Source organism: Pelodiscus sinensis, chromosome 18 (assembly GCF_052426305.1).
Source record: "Pelodiscus sinensis isolate ZL-2025 chromosome 18, ASM5242630v1, whole genome shotgun sequence".
NCBI lineage: Eukaryota > Metazoa > Chordata > Testudines > Trionychidae > Pelodiscus > Pelodiscus sinensis.
This window is the reverse complement of record NC_143069.1, coordinates 32,977,703-32,998,613: the sequence shown is the minus strand read 5'-3', so window position 1 is coordinate 32,998,613 and position 20,911 is coordinate 32,977,703. Positions and strand designations below refer to the sequence as shown.

The window sequence follows — 20,911 nt, the reverse complement described above, 5'->3', positions numbered from 1 at the left end:
CAGCCCCCCTCACATTTCCCCCCCCATCCCCAGCCTACACACCCTGTGCCCCCACCCCATCCCCCCCAGCCCCACTCACCCAGACACCTCGGGCACCATCTCGCCACCCTGCTGGGTCAACGCAGCGCCCACGTGCTCCCGGCGGCCCCCCGCCCCCTGGCCTCCATGGCCACCGGCCGTCCCCCGGCGCCAGGAGAAGGGGCCCCGGGGGCCAGGCGCCCCACAGGTGTGGGACGTGGCCGCCCTTGGCCTGGAGCGCGGCTGGAAAATCCTTTGCACCAAGTGTGTGCACACAAACTGGGTCACGAGCCCCGTGGTGCGAGGAGGGGGTGGGCACACGCGGGTGCAAAGAGGGCGTCCGGGGCGGGGACGTCGGACCCCCAAGTGACACCCGCGTTGCCGGGCGCCCCGCCGCACCCGCAGCCCGTGCGCCGCGTCCCCGCTGGGCTCAAGGACGTTCGCCGGGATGTGGTGCAGAGCTCCCCGCCCGTCCCTGCGCCCGAAACGGGATGAGCCGAGTCCTTGGGGGGGTGGGGGGGAGTGCAGAGCAAATCAAGGTGAATGCACTGCTTGGCTGGGGGGCTGGGCCGGCAGGGGCTGAGGGCAGAAGTGGGGGGCACCGGCAGGGCTGGGAGGCAGAGCTGGGCTGGCAGGGGCTGTGGGGCAGGAGTGGGGGCACTCGGGGGCAGGGCTGGGCTGGCAGGGGCTGTGGGTCGGGAGTGTGGGGCACTGATGGGGCTGGGGGGCAGGGCTGGCAGGGGCTGCGGGCAGGAGTGGGGGTACTGGGGGGCAGTGAAAGCAGCATTTCTCACTCCCCTCCCAATATTAGATTCGGGGGGGGCCCTGCTGGGTCCCATCTGTGCCGACAGATGGTGAGCGGCCGATGGGCCCTGCCAGGGAAAGGGGGCAGGGACCCCAATGCCCTTGGAGGCTGGACATGAGATGCAGGGAACCCCACATCTGCAGCCCGTGGGGGGATCTGGGGTAGAACCCAGGAGTCAACAGGGGACAGAAACTTGCCCCATGCGGAACTTGTCTTCTGGCTCCCAGCCCGGGGCCCCTTCCCCAACCGGGGGGTCCAGGATCTGGGGGGGTCTCAGGTGCCATAGAGCCCCGACCCCCTGCACCGACCTCTGACCCCCCAGCCACATGCCAGTACCAGCCCCTGACCCCCAGCACCGACCCCTGACCACGAGCCACACGCCAGCACCGACCCCCGACTTTTGTCCTCCCAAATCCACTGCTCCCCCAGCCTGACCCCCCAGAGCTGGGGCCCCTCCTGCTTGGGCCCCATCAGTGGCACACAGGGTGTGTGACTCAGGGGGTGGCATGGGGGGGGCAGAGGGGGGCTGTCACCCGGGGGGCTCACCTGGGGGCGTCGAAGCTGTCGTAGGACCCAACCGTGTAGTGGCGGAAGAGTCGCTTGGCCTTGTCGCTCCGCGTGTCTGTGAGGGACGGGGAGTGAGGGGGGGCACACACCAGGCCCCTTCCCCACACGTAACCCCCCCCATGCGCCTTCTCCCTGCACCGTCCCCCCACACTCCTGCTAAGCTCTGCCCCCCCCCATGCCCAGGGCTCCCCCCAGAAACTTCCCTCCTCAGCCACCAGGTGTCAGCAGAGGCCAGGTGCTGGTAGCGTGGGGGGAGCGTGGACCCCATGGCCTCCCCAAGGGGTCTGCTGGGGAGGAGGCCCTGGGGGGCACCAGTCAGGAAGGGGACCCTTGGGGGCAGACGGGGAAAGCGGGGGAGGGGAGGAAGGTGGGAGTGGTTGGGGGGGAGGGGGGCCAGCCCTGCAGGGGGGCGCGGGGGGGGGGTCGTACCTTGCTTCCCTTCCTGTGTCCTGGTGGGCACCTCCTCCACGCAGTCCGAAGGGAACCAGCCGACCCGGCCCTTCACCTGCCCCTCCCAGAATCCGCCTTCGCCCACGCTCAGCACTGCGGGGAGAGGGGGTCAGAGCACGGCACCCCAACCCCCCCGCCCCCCATCGCCCCTCCCCCGCTCAGCACTGCGGGGAGAGGGGGTCAGAGCACGGCACCCCAACCCCCCCGCCCCCCATCGCCCCTCCCCCGCTCAGCACTGCGGGGAGAGGGGGTCAGAGCATGGCACCCCAAAGCCTCCCTCCCCCTGCACCTCATTGCCCCTCCTCCACTCAGCACTGTGGGGAGAGGGGGTCAGAGCACGGCACCCCAACCCCCTGCCCCCCATCGCCCCTCCCCCACTCAGCACTGCGGGGAGAAGGGGTCAGAGCACGGCACCCCAAACCCCCTGCCCCCTGCACTCCATCGCCTCTCCCCCTCTCAGCACTGCGGGGAGAAGGGGTCAGAGCACGGCACCCCAAAGCCCCCTGCCCCCTGTACTCCATCGCCCCTCCCCCGCTCAGCACTGCAGGGAGAAGGGGTCAGAGCATGGCACCCCAAAGCCCCCTGCCCCCTGTACTCCATCGCCCCTCCCCCGCTCAGCACTGCAGGGAGCGGGGGTCAGAGCACGGCACCCCAAAGCCCCTGGAGACACATCTGCCCCATGTTCCTATCCACCTCCATATGCCCCCTGCGCCCTAGTCTGCCCCCTGTGCCCCCATCAGTCCCCCACAATCAGCACTGCATGGGGAGTGCAGGGCCCAAACCCTCTGAGCCCCCCTGTGCCCCCCATACCCCCTCAACACTGGGCACGGGCCCCAAAACCTCTGCACCCCGCCCCGTACTCCCCCCCTCCACCGCACTGCGAGGGGAGCGCTGCGCCCTCGGGGCCCCGCCCCCTGCTGGACCTACCCTTGATCTTCTCGCCCTTGCTGAGCGAGAGCTCCCCCTCCGCCTGGGCCTGGTAGGGCTTCATGGCCATGAAGGTGCGTCCGGGCACGGCCGAGTACAGCTTCCTCTTCATCCCCCGGCTGCCCAGCGTCCCGCCCGCCCCCGTGCCCGCCCCCGCCCCCCCCTCCTTGGGGAAGCCGCTGGAGCTGCAGAGGAAGAGGGACAGAGAAGGCATGACCCCAGGAGGCCGAGCTCCCCAGCTCTAACCACTAGACTCCCCCCATCCCAGAGCCCTGGAGTCCTGGCTTCCAGCCCCCTGCTCTAACCACTAGCCCTACCACCCTCCCAGAGCCATGGAGCGAACCCAGGCATCCTGGCTCCCAGCACCCTACACTAACCACTAGGCCCCACTCCTCTCCTGGTACTGGGGAGAGAGCCCAGCCCAGCTCCCAGCCCCTGCTGCTCTAACCACTAGCCCCCGCTCCCCTGCCAGAGCCAGGAGAACCCGGGCGTCCGGCTACCTGGGCCGCCCACGCTGCTGCCTCTTGCCGTCCTCGGGGTGGCGCCCACGGGAGGGGGAGCGGGTGCGGGCACCGCGGGGGCTGCTGGCGCTGCGCAGGGTGCCTGTGGTGATCTTGGGGGCCTGCACGGCCATGGTGGTCGGCGGGGGGGCGGCGGGGGAGCCGTAGAGCAGCCAGTCGGGCACGTTCATGCTGGTGTCGCTGTTGGCGCGCAGCAGGAGGTGGGGCAGCGCCAGGCTGCGCCCCCCGTCTCGGCGTCGGGCCGCGTACTGCGGGGACTCCTGGAACGGGACTGCAGGCACAGGGGCGGAGCCCCGAGATGGGGACTCCCCTGCTACCCCCAAGCGGACCCCACCCCCAGGGGCAGCGGGAGGGCCTCCTCCCGCCTCTCTGGGGAGGGGGGCCCCCTGGCCACCCCCAGGCCTGGGAGAAGGGCCGAAGAGCCCCCAGGATTGCAGGAGGGGCAGAGGTAGGGCTGGGGGCAGGGCATGGGACGCAGAGCGGGGGTGGGGCAGCTGTGGGGTGAGCTCTCCAGCAGCTGGGGGTCTGGGCCACGCCCCGGTACATTTGGCGCCGACCCATGGAGAGAGGCCAGGGGGTAACACGTCAAAGCACCCAGAGCAAAGGGGGGGCGCCTGATCTCCGGGGTCCCACGCCTGGCTTTTGAATCTCGAGGGGGAGGGGCTCTGGGGGCGGGGCCTGGGTGGGGGTGGGGCTCCTGTGGGGGACAAACGCTGGGACCCCCCGACTCACCCACGTCAGCGTCCCGATGGTTCTTGATGAGCTCGCCCAGCTCGAAGTTCCCAGCAATCACGGCCACCTGCAGGGGGCAGGGGCAGGGGCTGGATCAGGCGGCTGCGACCCCTGGCCCCGGACCCCGCGGGCCTCGAGCCAGGCAGCCCCCCCCCAGGCACCTCCGCCTGCACCCGCCCCGCTGCCGCCGCCCCGCAGCCTCCCTCCTGCACCCGCCCTGCACCCCCACCCCGCTGCCTCCCTCCTGTACCCCCCTGCGCCCCCACCACGCTGCCTCCCTCCCTCCTGCACCCGCCCTGCACCCCCACCCCGCTGCCTCCCTCCCTCCTTCACCCGCCCTGCACCCCCACCCCGCTGCCTCCCTCCCTCCTGCACCCACCCTGCGCCCCCACCCCACTGCCTCCCTCCTGTACCCACCCTGCACCCCCACCCCACTGCCTCCCTCCTGTACCCACCCTGCACCCCCACCCCGCTGCCTCCCTCCTGTACCCCCCTGCGCCCCCACCACGCTGCCGCCGCCCCGCGGCCTCCCTCCTGCACCCGCCCCGCTGCCGCCGCCCCGCGGCCTCCCTCCTGTACCCCCCTGCGCCCCCACCACGCTGCCTCCCTCCCTCCTGCACCCGCCCTGCACCCCCACCCCGCTGCCTCCCTCCCTCCTGCACCCACCCTGCGCCCCCACCCCACTGCCTCCCTCCTGTACCCACCCTGCACCCCCACCCCACTGCCTCCCTCCTGTACCCACCCTGCACCCCCACCCCACTGCCTCCCTCCTGTACCCACCCTGCGCCCCCACCCCACTGCCTCCCTCCTGTACCCACCCTGCACCCCCACCCCGCTGCCTCCCTCCTGCACCCACCCTGCACCCCCACCCCGCTGCCTCCCTCCCTCCTGCACCCACCCTGCGCCCCCACCCCGCTGCCTCCCTCCCTCCTGCACCCGCCCCGCTGCCGCCGCCCCGCTGCCTCCCTCCCTCCTGCACCCGCCCCGCTGCCTCCCTCCCTCCTGCACCCGCCCCGCTGCCTCCCTCCTGCACCCGCCCCGCTGCCTCCCTCCTGCACCCGCCCTGCTGCCGCCGCCCCGCGACCTCCCTCCTGCACCCGCCCTGCGCCCCCACCCCGCTGCCTCCCTCCCGTACCCACCCCGCTGCCGCCGCCTCCCTCCTGTACCCGCCCCACTGCTGCCGCCCCGCTGCCTCCCTCCCTCCCGCGCCCACCCTGCGCCCCCACCCCACTGCCTCCCTCCCTCCCGCGCCCACCCTGTGCCCCCACCTCATGCCCCACCCTGCGCCCCACCCCGCTGCCTCCCTCCCGCATGGCCCCACCCTGCACCTCTTCCCCCCACACACACACCTGGAAGGGTGTCTGGCCGCTGTTGTTCTTGATCTCTTTGTTGGCGCCACGGTAGAGCAGGATGCGGGCACAGCTCTCCTGCGGGACGAGGGGGCGTGAGATGGGGAGGGGGTTGGGGGAGGGGAGCGGGGGTGCAGGGGGGGATCTCGCACACGCACCTTGTTGTAGAGGGCGCACACGTGCAGCGCCGTGTTCCCCGAGGCGTTCTGGGCCGCTGGCTCGGCCCCGTAGAACAGCAGATGTTCCAGGTGCTGGGAGTGTCCGTGCTGACAAGCCTGGGGAGGGGGGGGCAATACCAGGGGGTGTCACCAAAGACGGGGGCTGACTGGGACAAACCCCTAGGGGAGATTCAGGGGCCGCCCGGCTGGTTCGCAGAGCACCCACGGCCAGCAGCCTGTGTTTCTATGGGTGGTGCGCATCCACCCATGCCTCGGTGCATGGAACAAAATTCATTCCACACGTGGATGGGAACAAAATAGAGGGAACATTACCCCACAAATTGTGGGAAGGTTGGGGGGCTCCTATCAAGGGCAGGCCCCATCACGAAGGTGACCCCAGCCGGGGGGGGGGGGGATCTGGCTGGGGGCATGGCCCCACTGCAAGGGGTTAGGCTGGGTGGATTCTCTTTGGAGGGGGGCATCCTCTTTGAGTGAGCCAGGCTAGGGGAGAGGTATGACGGCGCGTCGGGGTCCCCCTGATCCTGCCCCCCCGTAGCAGCCAGAGCAGACTCCTCCCGCCAGTAGAACGGGGGGCTATTGCTCCTCCAGGGTACAGCACGGACGTGACGTGGCTACAGGAGTCAGGGCCAGGCAGCCTCAGACCCCTTGGGGTTGGGGATCCATCGCCCCCCAACCCTCAGCACCCGGCTTAGTCTGTTCCCTTCCTGTTTCCCAGCCAGCCACCGCCTCCCTCCCAGCCCTGCCCCCAGCCAGGTGCCCGTCCCCGCCTCCCCCCTTTGTCTGTCCCTCTGGGGAGAGCCTTGTTACCTGCTCAGGCTGGGCCAATCCACCCATGGGTGAGTCAGTGGGAATCACTCATCACAACGCAGGGGAACCCCGGGTTACAGCTCAGACAGCCCCCCCCATCACAAGAGGGTCTCCCCAAAGGGGTGGCAGGTGCAGAGGGGCAGGAGTGCTAGAGCAAGTGGTGCCGGGGGCGGGGGAGGGGGCTATGTGTGACAGAAACCCCAGTGTCAAAGTTTAGTAGAAAATCTTCAGTGACGCAAACCGTCCCATCGAGCCCCGGCCTGCAGGAGGAGACCGCAGCCTTCTGGATCAGAGACACCACAAAGAGAAAACCCAATAATACCGGGGGGGTTCAACCCCCCCCATTCTGACTGGGCCCGTCACCTCTCGACACTGCCGAGATGAAACAACTTGCCCCCACGAAGGGCTGCGTCTTAGAGCAGCTGATTCAGAGACCCACCGGGGAGAGGCGAGACTTGATTTCGCCCTACATGGCACACGGGATCTGGCCCGCAAGGTGACGGAATTAACTTTCCCGGCCTCGGAGAGAAGAACACGCCAAACAAACCTACCATGGCTGCATTTACCTGCAGACAGGGGAACGCCCGCGGCCATGAGGCGAGCTCTGGGAAGGCAGTTCCATAGGACAGCGGTGAGAGTGAAACGCCTGCAAACTGCAAGGCAGCTTTTTGCAAACCGCCGTCACTGGGGCTCACACGCTCTGTGTTCAACTCCCCGATTTAAGAAAAACACGACGGCAAAAGAAGCCCAAACGTGCCACTGCGGCTACGCCTCCAAGAAAGAGTAGAGACAAAGAGACATCTGGAAGTCAAGCCCTCCGGAGGAAAACAGAACAGGACGTCAAGGCTTGCGAGGCAAGTGTAAAAGGATAACCAGGCAGGCCAAGCTGGGATTTGAAGAGCCACTTGCAAGAGACTCAAAAAAAGCACCTCAGAAGCAAGAGGGCTGGCCGGTCGAGGGGCTACCGCAGTGGCGGCGTGAATTCTCTGCACTGATCTCTGTTGCAGAGGCCGGGAGGCAGAGTCCCACCAGTCTGAGGAACCGTCCCAGTGAAGGTGCCCGGCGCGGTGGGTTTGGCACAAACGAATCCAGTCAACAGCTCCACATCGCCAGGGCCAGCTGACAAGCCCCCAAGCCTTCAGAAGAAAGTCAAATGGGAAACTGCAGAACAGCGGACTGTGAGGTGCTTAGACCAGCCGCTGCGCCAGGCGACCTTGGGGGGTTAAAAAAGGCTCCGGTGGGGATCCCGGCCATGCCAGGCCGGAGCCCCGTTTCGGTAGCAAACGGGTTGAAAGGACAGTAAAGACCAGAACGACCCGCCGTGGAGGTGAGCAAGGTCTGTAGGAGGAAGAGTCCATGCAGCTTTTGTACGGGGCAGTCCCGCCTGGCCGAGCGACTGGCATTGGGTGGGGGCCCAACACGGCCGGGCAAGGGGCCCAGTGGGTATCACGCACTGGGACCCTCCGGACGTCTTTGCCAAGGTCTCTCCCCGGCGGCTCTGAGCAGAGCAGCCAGTCGGGGCGTGAGCGGGATCTGTAGCTGGTGAAAAGGTAAGAAGTCTCCCTGTTAGTCTGTAACTTTAAAAACAACCAGGAGTCCTGTGGCACCTTCGCCCTGGTTTCCACGAGGGAGTCACTTGGAAATAACAAAAGAAAGTTCTTCTTCACACAGCGTGTTGTCAACCTGTGGAACTCCTCGCCGCAGGAGGCTGTGAAGGCTAGGACTATAACAGCGTTTAAAGAGAAGCTAGATAATTTCATGGAGGTTAGGTCCATAAAAGGCTATTAGCCAGGGGATAGAAATGGTGTCCCTGGCCTCTGTTTGTCAGAGGCTGGAGAGAGATGGCAGGAGACAAATCGCTTGATCACTGTCTTTGGTCCACCCCCTCTGGGGCACCTGGTGCTGGCCACTGTTGGCAGACAGGCTACTGGGCTAGATGGACCTTTGGTCTGACCCAGAACGGCCGTTCTTACGTTCTTATATTCTGTACTTCCGCTGTCCTCAGGCCATGCCGCTCATTCTGGCACAGTTCTTTCAAAATACAAGGGGGATGCTACTCCGGCATCCCTGTAAACCTCGTTGCACGAGGAGCCAGGGACGGTTCCGAATAGCGCTCTATTTCGAAATTTGGCACGGGGTGGTGTGATGTCGTGGGGGTGCTGTCCGCTTTTGTCATCCTGTGTGTGCTCTGGCGTCGCATTCGCCGTTTGTCTCACGGGGTTCTATGTGAGCCTACTGTCCTATGCTGCCCTGTAGCAATGCTGTGTGTGGGTGTAAGTGTGCCTCAGTTTCCCCAGGCCCTGCAGCACTAGCTGCATGAGGAGGGGGAGGCTGGGTATGACTCACTGGGGAAGTATGTTCAGTCTCTCACCTCCTGAGGCCCAAGTGACAGCAGATAACACCTTGGGCCTGGAAGCAGGACAATGGAAAGGTATAAATACCTGCTGGAAAGGTATAACAAGTGGGGTTCCGCAGGGGTCTGTTTTGGGACCAGCTCTGTTCAATATCTACATCAACGATTTAGATATTGGCATAGAGAGGACGCTTATTAAGTTTGCAGATGATCCCAAGCTGGGAGGGGTTGTGACTGTTCTGGAGGATAGGGTCAGAATTCAAAATGATCTGGACAAATTGGAGAAATGGTTGGAGGTAAACAGGATGAAGTTTAATAAAGACAAATGCAAAGTGCTCCACTCAGGAAGGAACAATCCGTGTCACACACACAGAATGGGAAGCGACTGTCTAGGAAGGAGCATGGCGGAAAGGGATCTAGGGGTCAGAGTGGATCACAAGCTAAATATGAGCCAACAGTGTGATGCTGTTGCAAAGAAAGCAAACATGATTCTGGGATGCATTACCAGGTGTGTTGTGAGCAAGACACGAGAAATCATTCTTCCGCTCTGCTCTGCGCTGGTTAGGCCTCAGTTGGAGTGTTGTGTCCAGTTCTGGGCGCCACATTTCAGGAAAGATGTGGAGAAATTGGAGAGGGTCCAGAGAAGAGCAACAAGAATGATGAAAGGTCTAAAGAACATGAGCTATGAAGGAAGCCTGAAAGAATCGGGCTTGTTTAGTTTAGAAAAGAGAAGATTGAGGGGGGACATGGTAGCAGTTATCAGGTATCTAAAAGGGTGTCACAAGGAGGAGGGAGAAAACTTGTTCATCTTGGCCTCTGAGGACAGGACAAGAAGCAATGGGCTTAAACTGCAGCAAGGGAGGTTGAGGTTGGACATTAGGAAAAAGTTCCTGTCAGGGTGGTCAAACACTGGAATAAATTGCCCAGGGAGGTTGTGGAATCCCCATCTCTGGAGATATTGAAGAGCAGGTTAGATAAATGTCTATCAGGGATGGTCTAGTCCATGGGTTCCTGTGAAGAAATTCCAGGGGGGGGGCATGAGGCAACCCAGCCTCCCCACCCCCGTCAAGTTTTGCTCCCCCGCTCATTTTCTTTTTTTTTCCTCAACAAGTTTTGCTGCTTTTTTTTTTTGTCGGGGGGGGGAGGTTTTTTCAAACATCAAGAAGGGGGGCGTGATGCCGAAAAGCGTGGGAACCACTGGTCTAGTCAGTGCTTGGTCCTGCCGTGAGGGCGGGGGACTGGACTCGATGGCCTCTCGAGGTCCCTTCCAGTCCTAGGATTCGATGATTAACGGAGAAGGCAGGGCTGCCTGGGCGAGTGAGCAGTGGCTGGGGAGGGGGGGCAGTCTCAGCTAGGCAGGATAAGGAGAGGGGACTGAGAGCACAAAGGGGGGTTCAGGGCCCGTGAGCCCTCCCCCCCGAGAGGAATAAGGCTGTCTGGGATCGGTGCCTGTGCTAACACCGATCCTATGCTACGTTGTGTCACTGAACCAAGCAACCCTTCTACGCTACTCTACTGGCTGGCTGAGAGTCAATCTGGCTGCGGACGGGGGTGCAGGGTCGGGTGCCCCCCGACGCGCCGTCACAGGTGGACAGCGCCAGATTTCAAAATAAGCTATTTCAAAATGAACTCGTAAGAACCGACGCAATTGGCCTGGCTCAACTTGCGTAGCTTCTTCCGAGCGACGGCTGCCGTGTAGACGCACCTTCCGCTGCTGCTATTTCGAAATAACGCCCCCCCCCCCCGACTCATTCGAAGGAAGGACTTCCCAGCGCTTCCTGGAGCTCTACGGCGAGGTGGTGTGTCCACAGTACGGGAGCCTGCCTGGGACCCGTGTCGCGGCTCCCCCGAAGTGGGGACATGCTCTTTCGATGGTGTTATTCCGGGAGTTCGTATTTCGACTGTAGTTATTTCGAAATAATTTCTGTGTGTAGACATGCCCAGGGAGACTAACAGAAGCTCCCGAGGGGAAGCCGGGTGAGTCTGTAACTAGACGATTCGTTGGTGTTTAAGTGTTTCCAGGCACAGTGGTTCCCAAACTTTTCGGCATCACGCCCCCTTTTTGATTTTTGAGACATCTTCACGCCCTTCCCCCCTAAAAAATAGCAGCAACACGTTTTTTTTTCCCCCTCGGGGGCCTTCGAAATGTGCTGTGCCTTTTGGGGGGAGGAGGAAGGGGTCCGAAGACACCTTTTTCCCCCTCAACAAAAGGAACTGACCGGGATCTAAAAAGAAAAATGCAGCAAAACTTGTTTTAAAAAAAAAAGAAAAAGATTGCCCTTTTAAGAGCAGAGCGGGCATTTTGAAGTCTGCCCTGCACCGGAGCGGACGGAGGAACCGAGCTCTTTCTTGGGGGTAGGAATATTGATGGGGGAGGGGCTGATTCACCTCGAATCCCCCCTGGAATTTCTTCATGCCTAGGGGGGCACGCCCCCCAGTTTGGGAACCCATGGTAGCAGCACCTTCAAGACTAACAAAACAGGTAGATGGGACCCACCTCTTCAGACGGTTAAAAGGTAGGAAAGGCTGGGTAGGAAGAAAGAGTCAGCCAGCAGTGCGGGGGCAAAGTTTGCAGACTCTGCCCAGTGACTGCAGAGAATTGCGTCCAAAGCAGATGCGCAAAAGGGCTCTCATAAAACTGGGTGACAGGGCACGGAACTGGCAGACAAGATGCAACTATGGGCAGCGGCCGTCCAAAAAGCAAATGGGGTGTTAAGGCCTAGTAGCAAAGGGATGGACGAGAAGACAGAAAACATCCCAAAGCCGCTCTATACACCGGTGGTCCGCCCACGCCTGGAAAACCGCCTGCTGTTCTGGTCCCCCCCATCTCCAAAAAGATGGTCTAGAACTGGAAAAAGCACAGAGGAAGACAACAAAAAGGAGCAAGGGTGGGGAACCGCTTCCGCGCCAGGAGAGATGAGCAAGACTGGGACCGCACAGTTTACAGACGCGCCGGGGATACGGCAGGGATCTCTGAACGGCGTGGCGAAAGGCCAGAGGGAAGCGTTACTTACACCTTCACGTAACACACCAACCAGCGGTTGCCCACTGAAATTAACAGGCAGGGGGTTTTAAGCCATCCACAGGCAGTATTTCTTGGCACAACGCACAGTCGACCTGTGGAACTCCTTGCTGCAGGATGCTGCGAAGGCCGGGCTCAAAAAAGAATGAGACCAGTTCTTGGAGGCTAGCTCTAGCATTGGCTACTAGCCAAGATGACCAGGGAGGTAACGCCTGTCTCCGGGTGTCCCTAAACCTCGGACTGCCAGGACCTGAGAGCACTCAATACGTTGTCCTGTTCTGTTCTTTCCCTCTGGAGCACCTGGCTTTCTGACATGCCAGTGGCCCCACTGGGCAAGGGGTCTGACGGGAAGGGCCCCGTCGAAGGGCTCCCTGTCCAAGGTTGTCTCTAGCCAAAGGGGTGTCCCTGCTGGCAGACACTCACCTGATGGATCTCCTGCCAGCCGTTCTCATCCACGGTTCCGATGTGCGCCTGGTTGTAGAGCAGCAGCTCACAGCACCGTGGGTCGCCCCCCACCATGGCTGTGTGGTACAGGGGGGTGAGGCCTCGCCGGTCCTTGTAGTTGGGCGAGCCCCCAAGGTCCAGTAGCGCCTGGGGAGGCGAGGAGCAAAGATATGGGGAAGTGAGATGGGGTGGACACTGCAGACACTGTACAGCCATTGGGTCCGTGCATGCAGCACACACTGCACCGTGCACTGCAGCCACACTGCATCAGCACCCACACTGTGTTCCGCGCACTGCACCACACACGACATATGCACTGTGGAGCCCAGGCTGCATCCGCACTGCGTCAGCACACACAATGTGTGCACTGCATCCACACACACTGTCAGCAGGCTCTGCACCAACGCTTGCCGCATTTGCTGCATGCCCACACTGCACAACACACACTCCATGTGCATTGCACAACACACACATGCAGGCTATCCACTGCGTCTCACACACCACAAAAGAAACACTGCATATGCACTGTGGCAGCACATGCTCCTCCATACGCATTGTACAGCATACACTGCATTGACTGCATATACAGAACACCCTCACTGCATCTGTGTATGCAGTGTATCAGCCCACACTGCATTTGCTGCATGCCCATTGTGGCAGCGCTCACTGTATAGCACACACTGCACACTGCACGTCAAGTTATCACTACATGTACTACACTGCACTCACTACCACAGGCACTGGCACACTATACTGCATATGCACCATACACACACGATTCACTGCCCAGCGTCCACCCCGCACTGCCCTCAACCCGCCCACACTGCATATGCACTGCACACTCCAGACTGCCCACACACTGCCATGCTGGCACACTGCATCGGCATGTTTCACGCTATATCTCGAGACAAAGGGACTGGGCTGGTTGGGGGAGCCTCATGCCCTTTCCGAGCAACGAATGCCGCCATGCCCAAACCTCCGACAGCCAGGGGATGCCACGGTACGGTTTGTGTCCACTACATGTGTCTAGGGGTAAGTCACTTTGGTAGACTCTGTCGACCTTAAGAACTGCTGGGGTGTTTCGGGGAGGGGGGAAGTGTCTTCGGACCCCTTCCCCCTCCCCCCAAAAGGCACAGCACATTTCGAAGGCCCCCGAGTCAGCCTGCAGATCTGACAGCATTAAGAAGTGAGGTCCCAGACACCGAAAGGGCTTCCCCAGCTATAGCAAAGTGACTGCTCCGCTAGATAATGCACAACGCAGGGAGAAAGAGACCGAGATTCGCCGCATCGTCGCGCACTGCCCTCAGCCACTTTGCCCACACGGCATGCGCACTGCACCAATGCACACTGCAACTGCCTACCCACTGCCCACTGTACTGTGCACACACTGCACCAATGCACACTGCAACTGCCTACCCGCTGCCCACTGTACTGTGCACACACTGCAACAATGCACACAGCAACTGCCTACCCGCTGCCCACTGTACTGTGCACACACTGCACCAATGCACACTGCAACTGCCTACCCGCTGCCCACTGTACTGTGCACACACTGCACCAATGCACACTGCAACTGCCTACCCGCTGCCCACTGTACTGTGCACACACTGCAACAATGCACACAGCAACTGCCTACTCGCTGCCCACTGTACTGTGCACACACTGCAACAATGCACACTGCAACTGCCTACCCACTGCCCACTGTACTGTGCACACACTGCACCAATGCACACTGCAACTGCCTACCCACTGCCCACTGTACTGTGCACACACTGCAACAATGCACACAGCAACTGCCTACCCGCTGCACACTGCTCACTGTACTGTGCACACACTGCAACAATGCACACTGCAACTGCCTACCCGCCGTACACTGCTCACTGTACTGTGCACACACTGCAACAATGCACACAGCAACTGCCTACCCGCTGCACACTGCTCACTGTACTGTGCACACACTGCAACAATGCACACTGCAACTGCCTACCCGCCGTACACTGCTCACTGTACTGTGCACACACTGCAACAATGCACACAGCAACTGCCTACCCACTGCACACTGCTCACTGTACTGTGCACACACTGCAACAATGCACACTGAAACTGCCTACCTGCTGCACACTGCCCACTGTACTGTGCACACACTGCAACAATGCACACAGCAACTGCCTACCCACTGCACACTGCTCACTGTACTGTGCACACACTGCAACAATGCACACTGAAACTGCCTGCCTGCCGCACACTGCCCACTGTACTGTGCACACACTGCAACAATGCACACAGCAACTGCCTACCCGCCGTACACTGCTCACTGTACTGTGCACACACTGCAACAATGCACACTGCAACTGCCTACCCGCTGCACACTGCCCACTGTACTGTGCACACACTGCAACAATGCACACTGAAATTGCCTGCCTGCCGCACACTGCCCACTGTACTATGCACACACTGCAACAATGCACACTGCAACTGCCTACCCGCCGTACACTGCTCACTGTACTGTGCACACACTGCAACAATGCACACTGCAACTGCCTGCCTGCCGCACACTGCTCACTGTACTGTGCAGCACCGCACTTGCACGTGCGTTGCAACAATGCATACTGTAACACTCTGCCCACTGACTGTGCACACACTGCCCCCATAGACTGCCTGGGCCCCACCTAAGCATACACTGCACCCACGCTCATCCATGGCAGCCCCTCTCCCCAGCGACACTGTATCTGCACACTGCTTCAGGAGCAGGCACTGCATCCTCATATTGTGCCCACACTGCACATGTTGCCTTGGCCCACACTGCACCTGCTCTCCACACAGATCCTTCAGGCATGCTCCTCCCCATCTGGGCCATGCAGCATTGGGAGAGATTGGGGAGCAGATGACGGCTGACTGTATCATCAGGGTCATGTAGCGCGTGGTGCACACTGCCAGTGCAGCGCAGTGAGGGTCGGGCGGCAGGGGGTCTGTACCGTCAGGGCCGTGTAGCGCCGGGGGCACACTGCCAGTGCAGCGCAGTGAGGAGTCAGGGGGCAGGGCTGTGTAGCGCCGGGTGCACGCTGCCCGGTGCAGCGCAGTGAGGGGTTGGGCGGCAGGGGCTCTGTACCGTCAAGGCCATGTAGCGCTGGATGCACACTGCCCGGTGCAGCGCAGTGAGGGGTCGGGCGGCAGGGGGTCTGTACCGTCAGGGCCGTGTATCGCCGGATGCACACTGCCCGGTGCAGCGCAGTGAGGGGTCGGGCGGCAGGGGGTCAGTACCGTCAGGGCCGTGTAGCGCCGGATGCACACCGCCCGGTGCAGTGCAGTGAGGGGTCGGGTGGCAGGGGGTCAGTACCGTCAGGGTCGTGTAGCGCCGTGTGCACACCGCCCGGTGCAGCGCAGTGAGGGGTCGGGCGCCAGGGGCTCTGTACCGTCAGGGCCGTGTAGCACCGGGTGCACACTGCCCGGTGCAGTGCAGTGAGGGGTCGGGCGGCAGGGGGTCTGTACCGTCAGGGCCGTGTAGCACCGGGTGCACACTGCCCGGTGCAGTGCAGTGAGGGGTCGGGCGGCAGGGGGTCTGTACCGTCAGGGCCGTGTAGCGCCGGGTGCACACCGCCCGGTGCAGCGCAGTGAGGGGTCGGGCGCCAGGGGCTCTGTACCGTCAGGGCCGTGTAGCACCGGGTGCACACTGCCCGGTGCAGCGCAGTGAGGGGTCGGGTGGCAGGGGGTCTGTACCGTCAGGGCCGTGTAGCGCCGGGTGCACACCGCCCGGTGCAGTGCAGTGAGGGGTCGGGCGGCAGGGGGTCAGTACCGTCAGGGCCGTGTAGCGCCGGGTGCACACCGCCCGGTGCAGTGCAGTGAGGGGTCGGGTGGCAGGGGGTCTGTACCGTCAGGGCCGTGTAGCGCCGGGTGCACACCGCCCGGTGCAGTGCAGTGAGGGGTCGGGCGGCAGGGGGTCTGTACCGTCAGGGCCGTGTAGCGCCGGGTGCACACTGCCCGGTGCAGTGCGGTGGCTCCGTCCCGGGCCCGGAAATCGATGTGAGCCCCCCCGAGGCAGAGCAGCCGGATCACGTCCACGGTGCCCTCCAACTGGGCTGCCAGCGTCAGCGGAGTCTCTGCAGGGGAGGAGCAGAGCATAGCGGCATCACCGAGGCAGGGGAAAGCTGAACAAATACAGCCCCCCTCCCCCGCTGCCTGCACATGCAGCCCCCATCCCGGCACTCACCTCCCGTGTCCGAGTCGTGGTAGTTGGGGTCCAGGCCTTTGTCCAGGAGCCGCGCCACCTTCTCCACTGCGCCATGCTGCACGTACTCCAAGAACTTCTTCAGGCCAGTCTGTGGGGTGGGGGCGGGGGGCAGGGAGAGGTGAGAGCCTGGGGAGGGGCGGGGATGGGGGGAGACGGCTACGGGGCTGCATCACACGCAGGCAGCCTGTTCTCAGGACAGCGGCCGGGTGACGACAGCGGGTGGAACGGGGCAGGCGGGGTGGGCAGGAACTGGGGCGTTGGGTTCCTTGCCTTGGGATTAAACACCGGGCTGGCTGGAGCAGGCCGTCCCGACGGGAGAACCACAGAGCTGGTCCCAGCCCTGGTACCCAGCTGATGTGGACTGGTGAGATTGGGGGCAGAGAGGGGGACTGCAGTGGGGGGACCTGGGAGCAAGGAGAGATAGGGAGAGACAATGGGAGGACAAGAGAGAGACCGGAAGTGAGGTGCCGTGGGGGGGGGGGGGGGTTGGGACAGGTGGGAGGGGGGGGCCAAGGTGTGGGGGCGGGGCACTTACCTTGGTGTGCAGTTTCGCCAGCTGCTTCTCATCCAGGTTGGTCTGTTTGTAAACCCGGGTCTTGTAGCGGAACTAGCCAGGGGAGGGGGGAAAGGGGCGGAGTCAGCACACCCTGTGACCCCAGAGCTCCTCCCCCTCTCACATAGCCCCTCCCCTCTGCCTATGGCTTCACTGGCAAAGCCCCTCCCCCTTGTGATTGCAACCCTCCCCTGCCCACCAAGCCCCTCCCCCTTGAATCCATAGCCCCTCCCCTGCCTACCAAATCGGCCTGGAACCTCTCCCCTGCCTACAATTCCCATCAGAGCTCCCACCTATCCTCTAAGCCCCTCCCACTTGTGCCCATAGCCCCTCCCCTGCCCACCAAGCCCCTCCCCCTCGTGCCCAGAGGCCCCCGCTGCGCGAGGCACCTCGAGGTAGGGCACGCCCTTCTCGAAGCTCTGGGGGTACTCGCGCAGCAGCCGCTCCTCGTCCAGGAACTTGGCGTCGCGCCCGTTGGTGGCCGGCTGGAAGAGCCCGTAGTTCAGCACGTCCTTCAGGCTCTCGTTGAGGGTGCACAGGATCTGCTGCTTGGCCAGCCAGATGGCCGCGTCCGGGTTGAAGCGCAGGCATTTCTGGGGGGCGAGAGAGCAGGCAGGGAGGCCTGAGTCGGCGGGGAGGGGGGGCAAGTGGAGGGTGGCCATGCAGTCACCCCTGGGGTGGGTGCTGCTCAGATGGGGACCCCCCCCCCCGATGCCGGGATGCAGCCACCTCTGGGCTGTGTCTCTTTACAGGGGGACCCCGGCCTGGCTCCGAGGTGCAGCCACCTCTGGGCTGTGTCTCTTTACAGGGGGACCCCGGCCTGGCTCCGAGGTGCAGCCACCTCTGGGCTGTGTCTCTTTACAGGGGGACCCCGGCCTGGCTCCGAGGTGCAGCCACCTCTGGGGTGAGTGGCAGGAGCTAGCCCCAGAGGGACCCTGGCCTGGTGCGGACCGTGAAGGGAGAGCAGCCCCTGTGGAGACCCCACCCCATTCTCTACAGCCTCTCCCGGCCCCCCAGCCCCACCCCAGGGGCCTCCCCCAGGCTCAGACGGGGGCCTAGGCAACCGGCGTGCCAGCAGAACCGGACCCGTCGCCAAGGAGATGACAATTTGTGATCCATAGCAACTGTTTCCATGGTGCGCCTGTGAGCAGCGAGGGGACCTGGACGGGACAGATTTGGGGGGGGGAGGGAGGCCTCAGGACCCTGGGCAGGAATGGGGCCCACCCCCTACCTGTGGGGGAGAGGGATCGGAAACTGGGCCCGAGCAGGGAGGATACATGGGAACGGGGGGGGGGGAGGGGCAGAATCCTGCAGGGGGTACAGCTAGGGTGGGGCAGCTCCCGCACTGCGGCTCCCCCTTCCCGCAGCCCCAGATCAAAGGGCCCAGCGGGGGGAGGAGGAAGGCGGCGGGGGGGAGGGGGTTCGCCTGACACTAGCTCCGTGTCCTGAATTCTCAGCTAAGGGGGGGGGGCTTTGTTTCGGCTCCTGCTGAAACCAGGATTCATCCAATTCTGCTAATGACCCCCCCAGGGAGCGGGGGGGGGTGGAGATGAAGGGGGAGGGGAAAGGAGGAGCTGGAGGGGGGATACAAGGACAGAAGAAAGGCAGAAATGGGGGAGGGGGCACTGGGGGGGTGCAGGACGGGGGAAGCCTGGGGGAGGGGCATGGAGTGGGGGGAAGGGGAAGGCTGGGGGAGGGGAGGGAGCCAGGCAGCAGGGATGGGGTGGCAGGGGGAGAGGTAGGGGCATACAGTGTGGGGGAGAGCTGGTGGGAAAAAGGGAAAGGAGCATTTTCCCTGGAAGACTCCTCTCTGGCTCCTTCCTTGCCCCCTCCCCCCCGCCACTCGCCGTCTGGGGCAAAGCGGGGCCGGTGCCCCCCGCCCTCCTCACCGTCTGGTGCAGATCCGGGATGCCGATCCGAAAGACCATCATACTGAAACGGGCGTCGTCGGGCACCGACATGGGGGGCCCCTGGGTCCTGCGATCCAGGGGGCCGGGGCTGGGGCCGGGGGGGCCGTCACGGGAGCTCTCGGAGTCCGACTCCCCCTCGGGATACTCCGAGACCCTCTCCTCCTCGCTGGACCCGGGGCTCCGGGGCATCGTCCCGCATCACAGGCCAGCTGGGGGGCAGAGCGAGAGGGGGGGGTCAGCCCGGGCCAGAGGGCAGGACATGGGGGGGGGGACACAGCAGGCTGCCCTCCCGCCTTGCGGACCCACACACTGGTTACAGGGCCCCAGACTTTAGACACACTCACACCCTGGCCATAATCCCCCCCCAGCCTCTCCCCTGCCCCCCACCTCTCTCGACACCCCCCAGACCTGACTGGTGACTTTGTGGGTCCTTGTCCCAGTTCTGCCCGGCACCTGGGGCCTTGCGATCTGGAGCAGCCCTTCCCAGCGCCCCGCCCCACGCCTGGGACATCTGCCCCACTTTCTGCTCTCCCGCCACCAGCTAAAATTAGCCGGGGAAGGACAAAGCATTCAAAGCAGAGCCCTGGGCCCCCCACTCGGCTACCCACCGGGGGGAGCCCAGAGCCCCACAGAAAACCAGCAACGGGCAGACGGGGTTCTCTAGGGGGGTGGGGGCTGGGCAGACGGAGGCTCTTGGGGGGGGTGAGTGCTGGGCAGATGGGGTTCTTGGGGGGCGCGGGGGCTGGGCAGACTGAGCTGCATCTCCTTGCCATCGGCCCACGGCCCTTAGCGGCCTTAGGGAGCTGCACCCCAGGGCACCTTCTCTCCCCCCCACCGTGAGGGGGTGCCCAGGGGCATAAAGGGGAGGGGAGGTGGGAAAGAGAGAGCCAGGGTGGGAGGGAGGCACCATGGGGGATGCAAACAGGGCGCGGGGCGACAGACGGACAGAGGGGTGTGCACAGGGGAGGAGGGACAGACGGATGGGAGAGCACAGAGGAGACAGGGCAGGAGGCCAGAGGGGTGGAGGGCTGCCCCCCATGGCAGCTCAGCCCCCCCTGCTCCAGCCACAGGCTGCCCCACAGGTGCAGCCCAGAGCGGGGGAGCTGCTCCAACCATCCTGCCCCCCCCCCACCTAAGGTGCCCCCAGGCCTGGTTCCTGCCCCCTCTTCCCCTGCTGGCAGGGCAGTCCCCAAGGCTGCCCCCAGCCCCTGGATACCCCCCTCCCCAAGCAGGCCTGAGGCCTGGCTTCCATCCCTGCCTGGAGGTTTCCATGGAGACAGACAGACAGCCATCAAAGCACCCGGCTCCCTCTGCCTCCAGCAGGGCTCCCTCCAGGGGACCCGCCGGGCAGCCCCCCCGCCCCTAACCCGGGAGAGAACCCACGAGTCCTCCCCCCCAGCGCCCCCCCCCCAACCCGGGAGAGAACCCACGAGTCCCCCCCCCAGCGCCCTAGAGCCCCCCCAACCCTGGAGAGAACCCACGAGTCCTCCCCCCAGCGCCCTAGAGCCCCCCCCCCCCCCCCTGACCCGGGAGAGAACCCACGAGTCCTCCCCCCCAGCGCCCTAGAGCCCCCCCCGCCCCTAACCCGGGAGAGAACCCACGAGTCCTCCCCCCCAGCCCCTAGAGCCCCCCAACCCTGGAGAGAACCCACGAGTCCTCCCCCCAGCGCCCTAGAGCCCCCCCCCGCCCCTAACCCGGCAGAGAACCCACGAGTCCTCCCCCCCAGCGCCCTAGAGCCCCCCCCGCCCCTAACCCGGGAGAGAACCCACGAGTCCTCCCCCCCAGCCACCTAGAGCCCCCCCAACCCGGGAGAGAACCCACGAGTCCTCCCCCCCAGCGCCCTAGAGCCCCCCCAACCCGGGAGAGAACCCACGAGTCCTCCCCCCCAGCCCCAAGCCCCCCCACCCCTGACCCGGGAAGAGCCCCCCCCAGCCCTCTAGAGCCCACCCCTGACCCGGGAGAGAACCCACGAGTCCTCCCCCCCAGCGCCCTAGAGCCCCCCTACCCCTAACCCGGGAGAGAACCCACAAGTCCTCCCCCCAGCCC

General features: G+C 63.9%; 1 protein-coding gene across 6 annotated transcripts in view; it reads right to left on the bottom strand.

Moving 5' to 3' along the window:
- Positions 1–20,911, bottom strand: part of SHANK1 (SH3 and multiple ankyrin repeat domains 1) — a 45,907-nt gene that overhangs the window by 18,836 nt on the left and 6,160 nt on the right. For 2 of the 6 annotated variants that reach the window (XR_012898868.2, XM_075914878.2), the window contains exons 2-14: positions 18,845–19,074; positions 17,345–17,548; positions 16,938–17,009; positions 16,382–16,490; positions 16,120–16,271; positions 12,154–12,321; positions 5,528–5,644; positions 5,370–5,447; positions 4,021–4,087; positions 3,268–3,559; positions 2,768–2,952; positions 1,820–1,933; positions 1,370–1,445 (exon numbers count right to left, since the gene is read on the bottom strand). Coding sequence is in view for 5 of the 6 variants with exons in the window: in XM_075914878.2 (XP_075770993.2) it covers positions 1,370–1,445; positions 1,820–1,933; positions 2,768–2,952; positions 3,268–3,559; positions 4,021–4,087; positions 5,370–5,447; positions 5,528–5,644; positions 12,154–12,321; positions 16,120–16,271; positions 16,382–16,490; positions 16,938–17,009; positions 17,345–17,548; positions 18,845–19,054 (1,844 nt within the window). In the remaining variant the exon portion in view is untranslated. Of the gene's footprint in view, positions 1–1,369; positions 1,446–1,819; positions 1,934–2,767; positions 2,953–3,267; positions 3,560–4,020; positions 4,088–5,369; positions 5,448–5,527; positions 5,645–12,153; positions 12,322–15,149; positions 15,168–15,587; positions 15,652–15,739; positions 15,764–16,119; positions 16,272–16,381; positions 16,491–16,937; positions 17,010–17,344; positions 17,549–18,844; positions 19,075–19,273; positions 19,524–20,911 lie in introns of those variants that run through there. The other 4 variants (XM_075914879.2, XM_089770165.1, XM_089770166.1 and 1 more) reach the window with 4 other exon arrangements.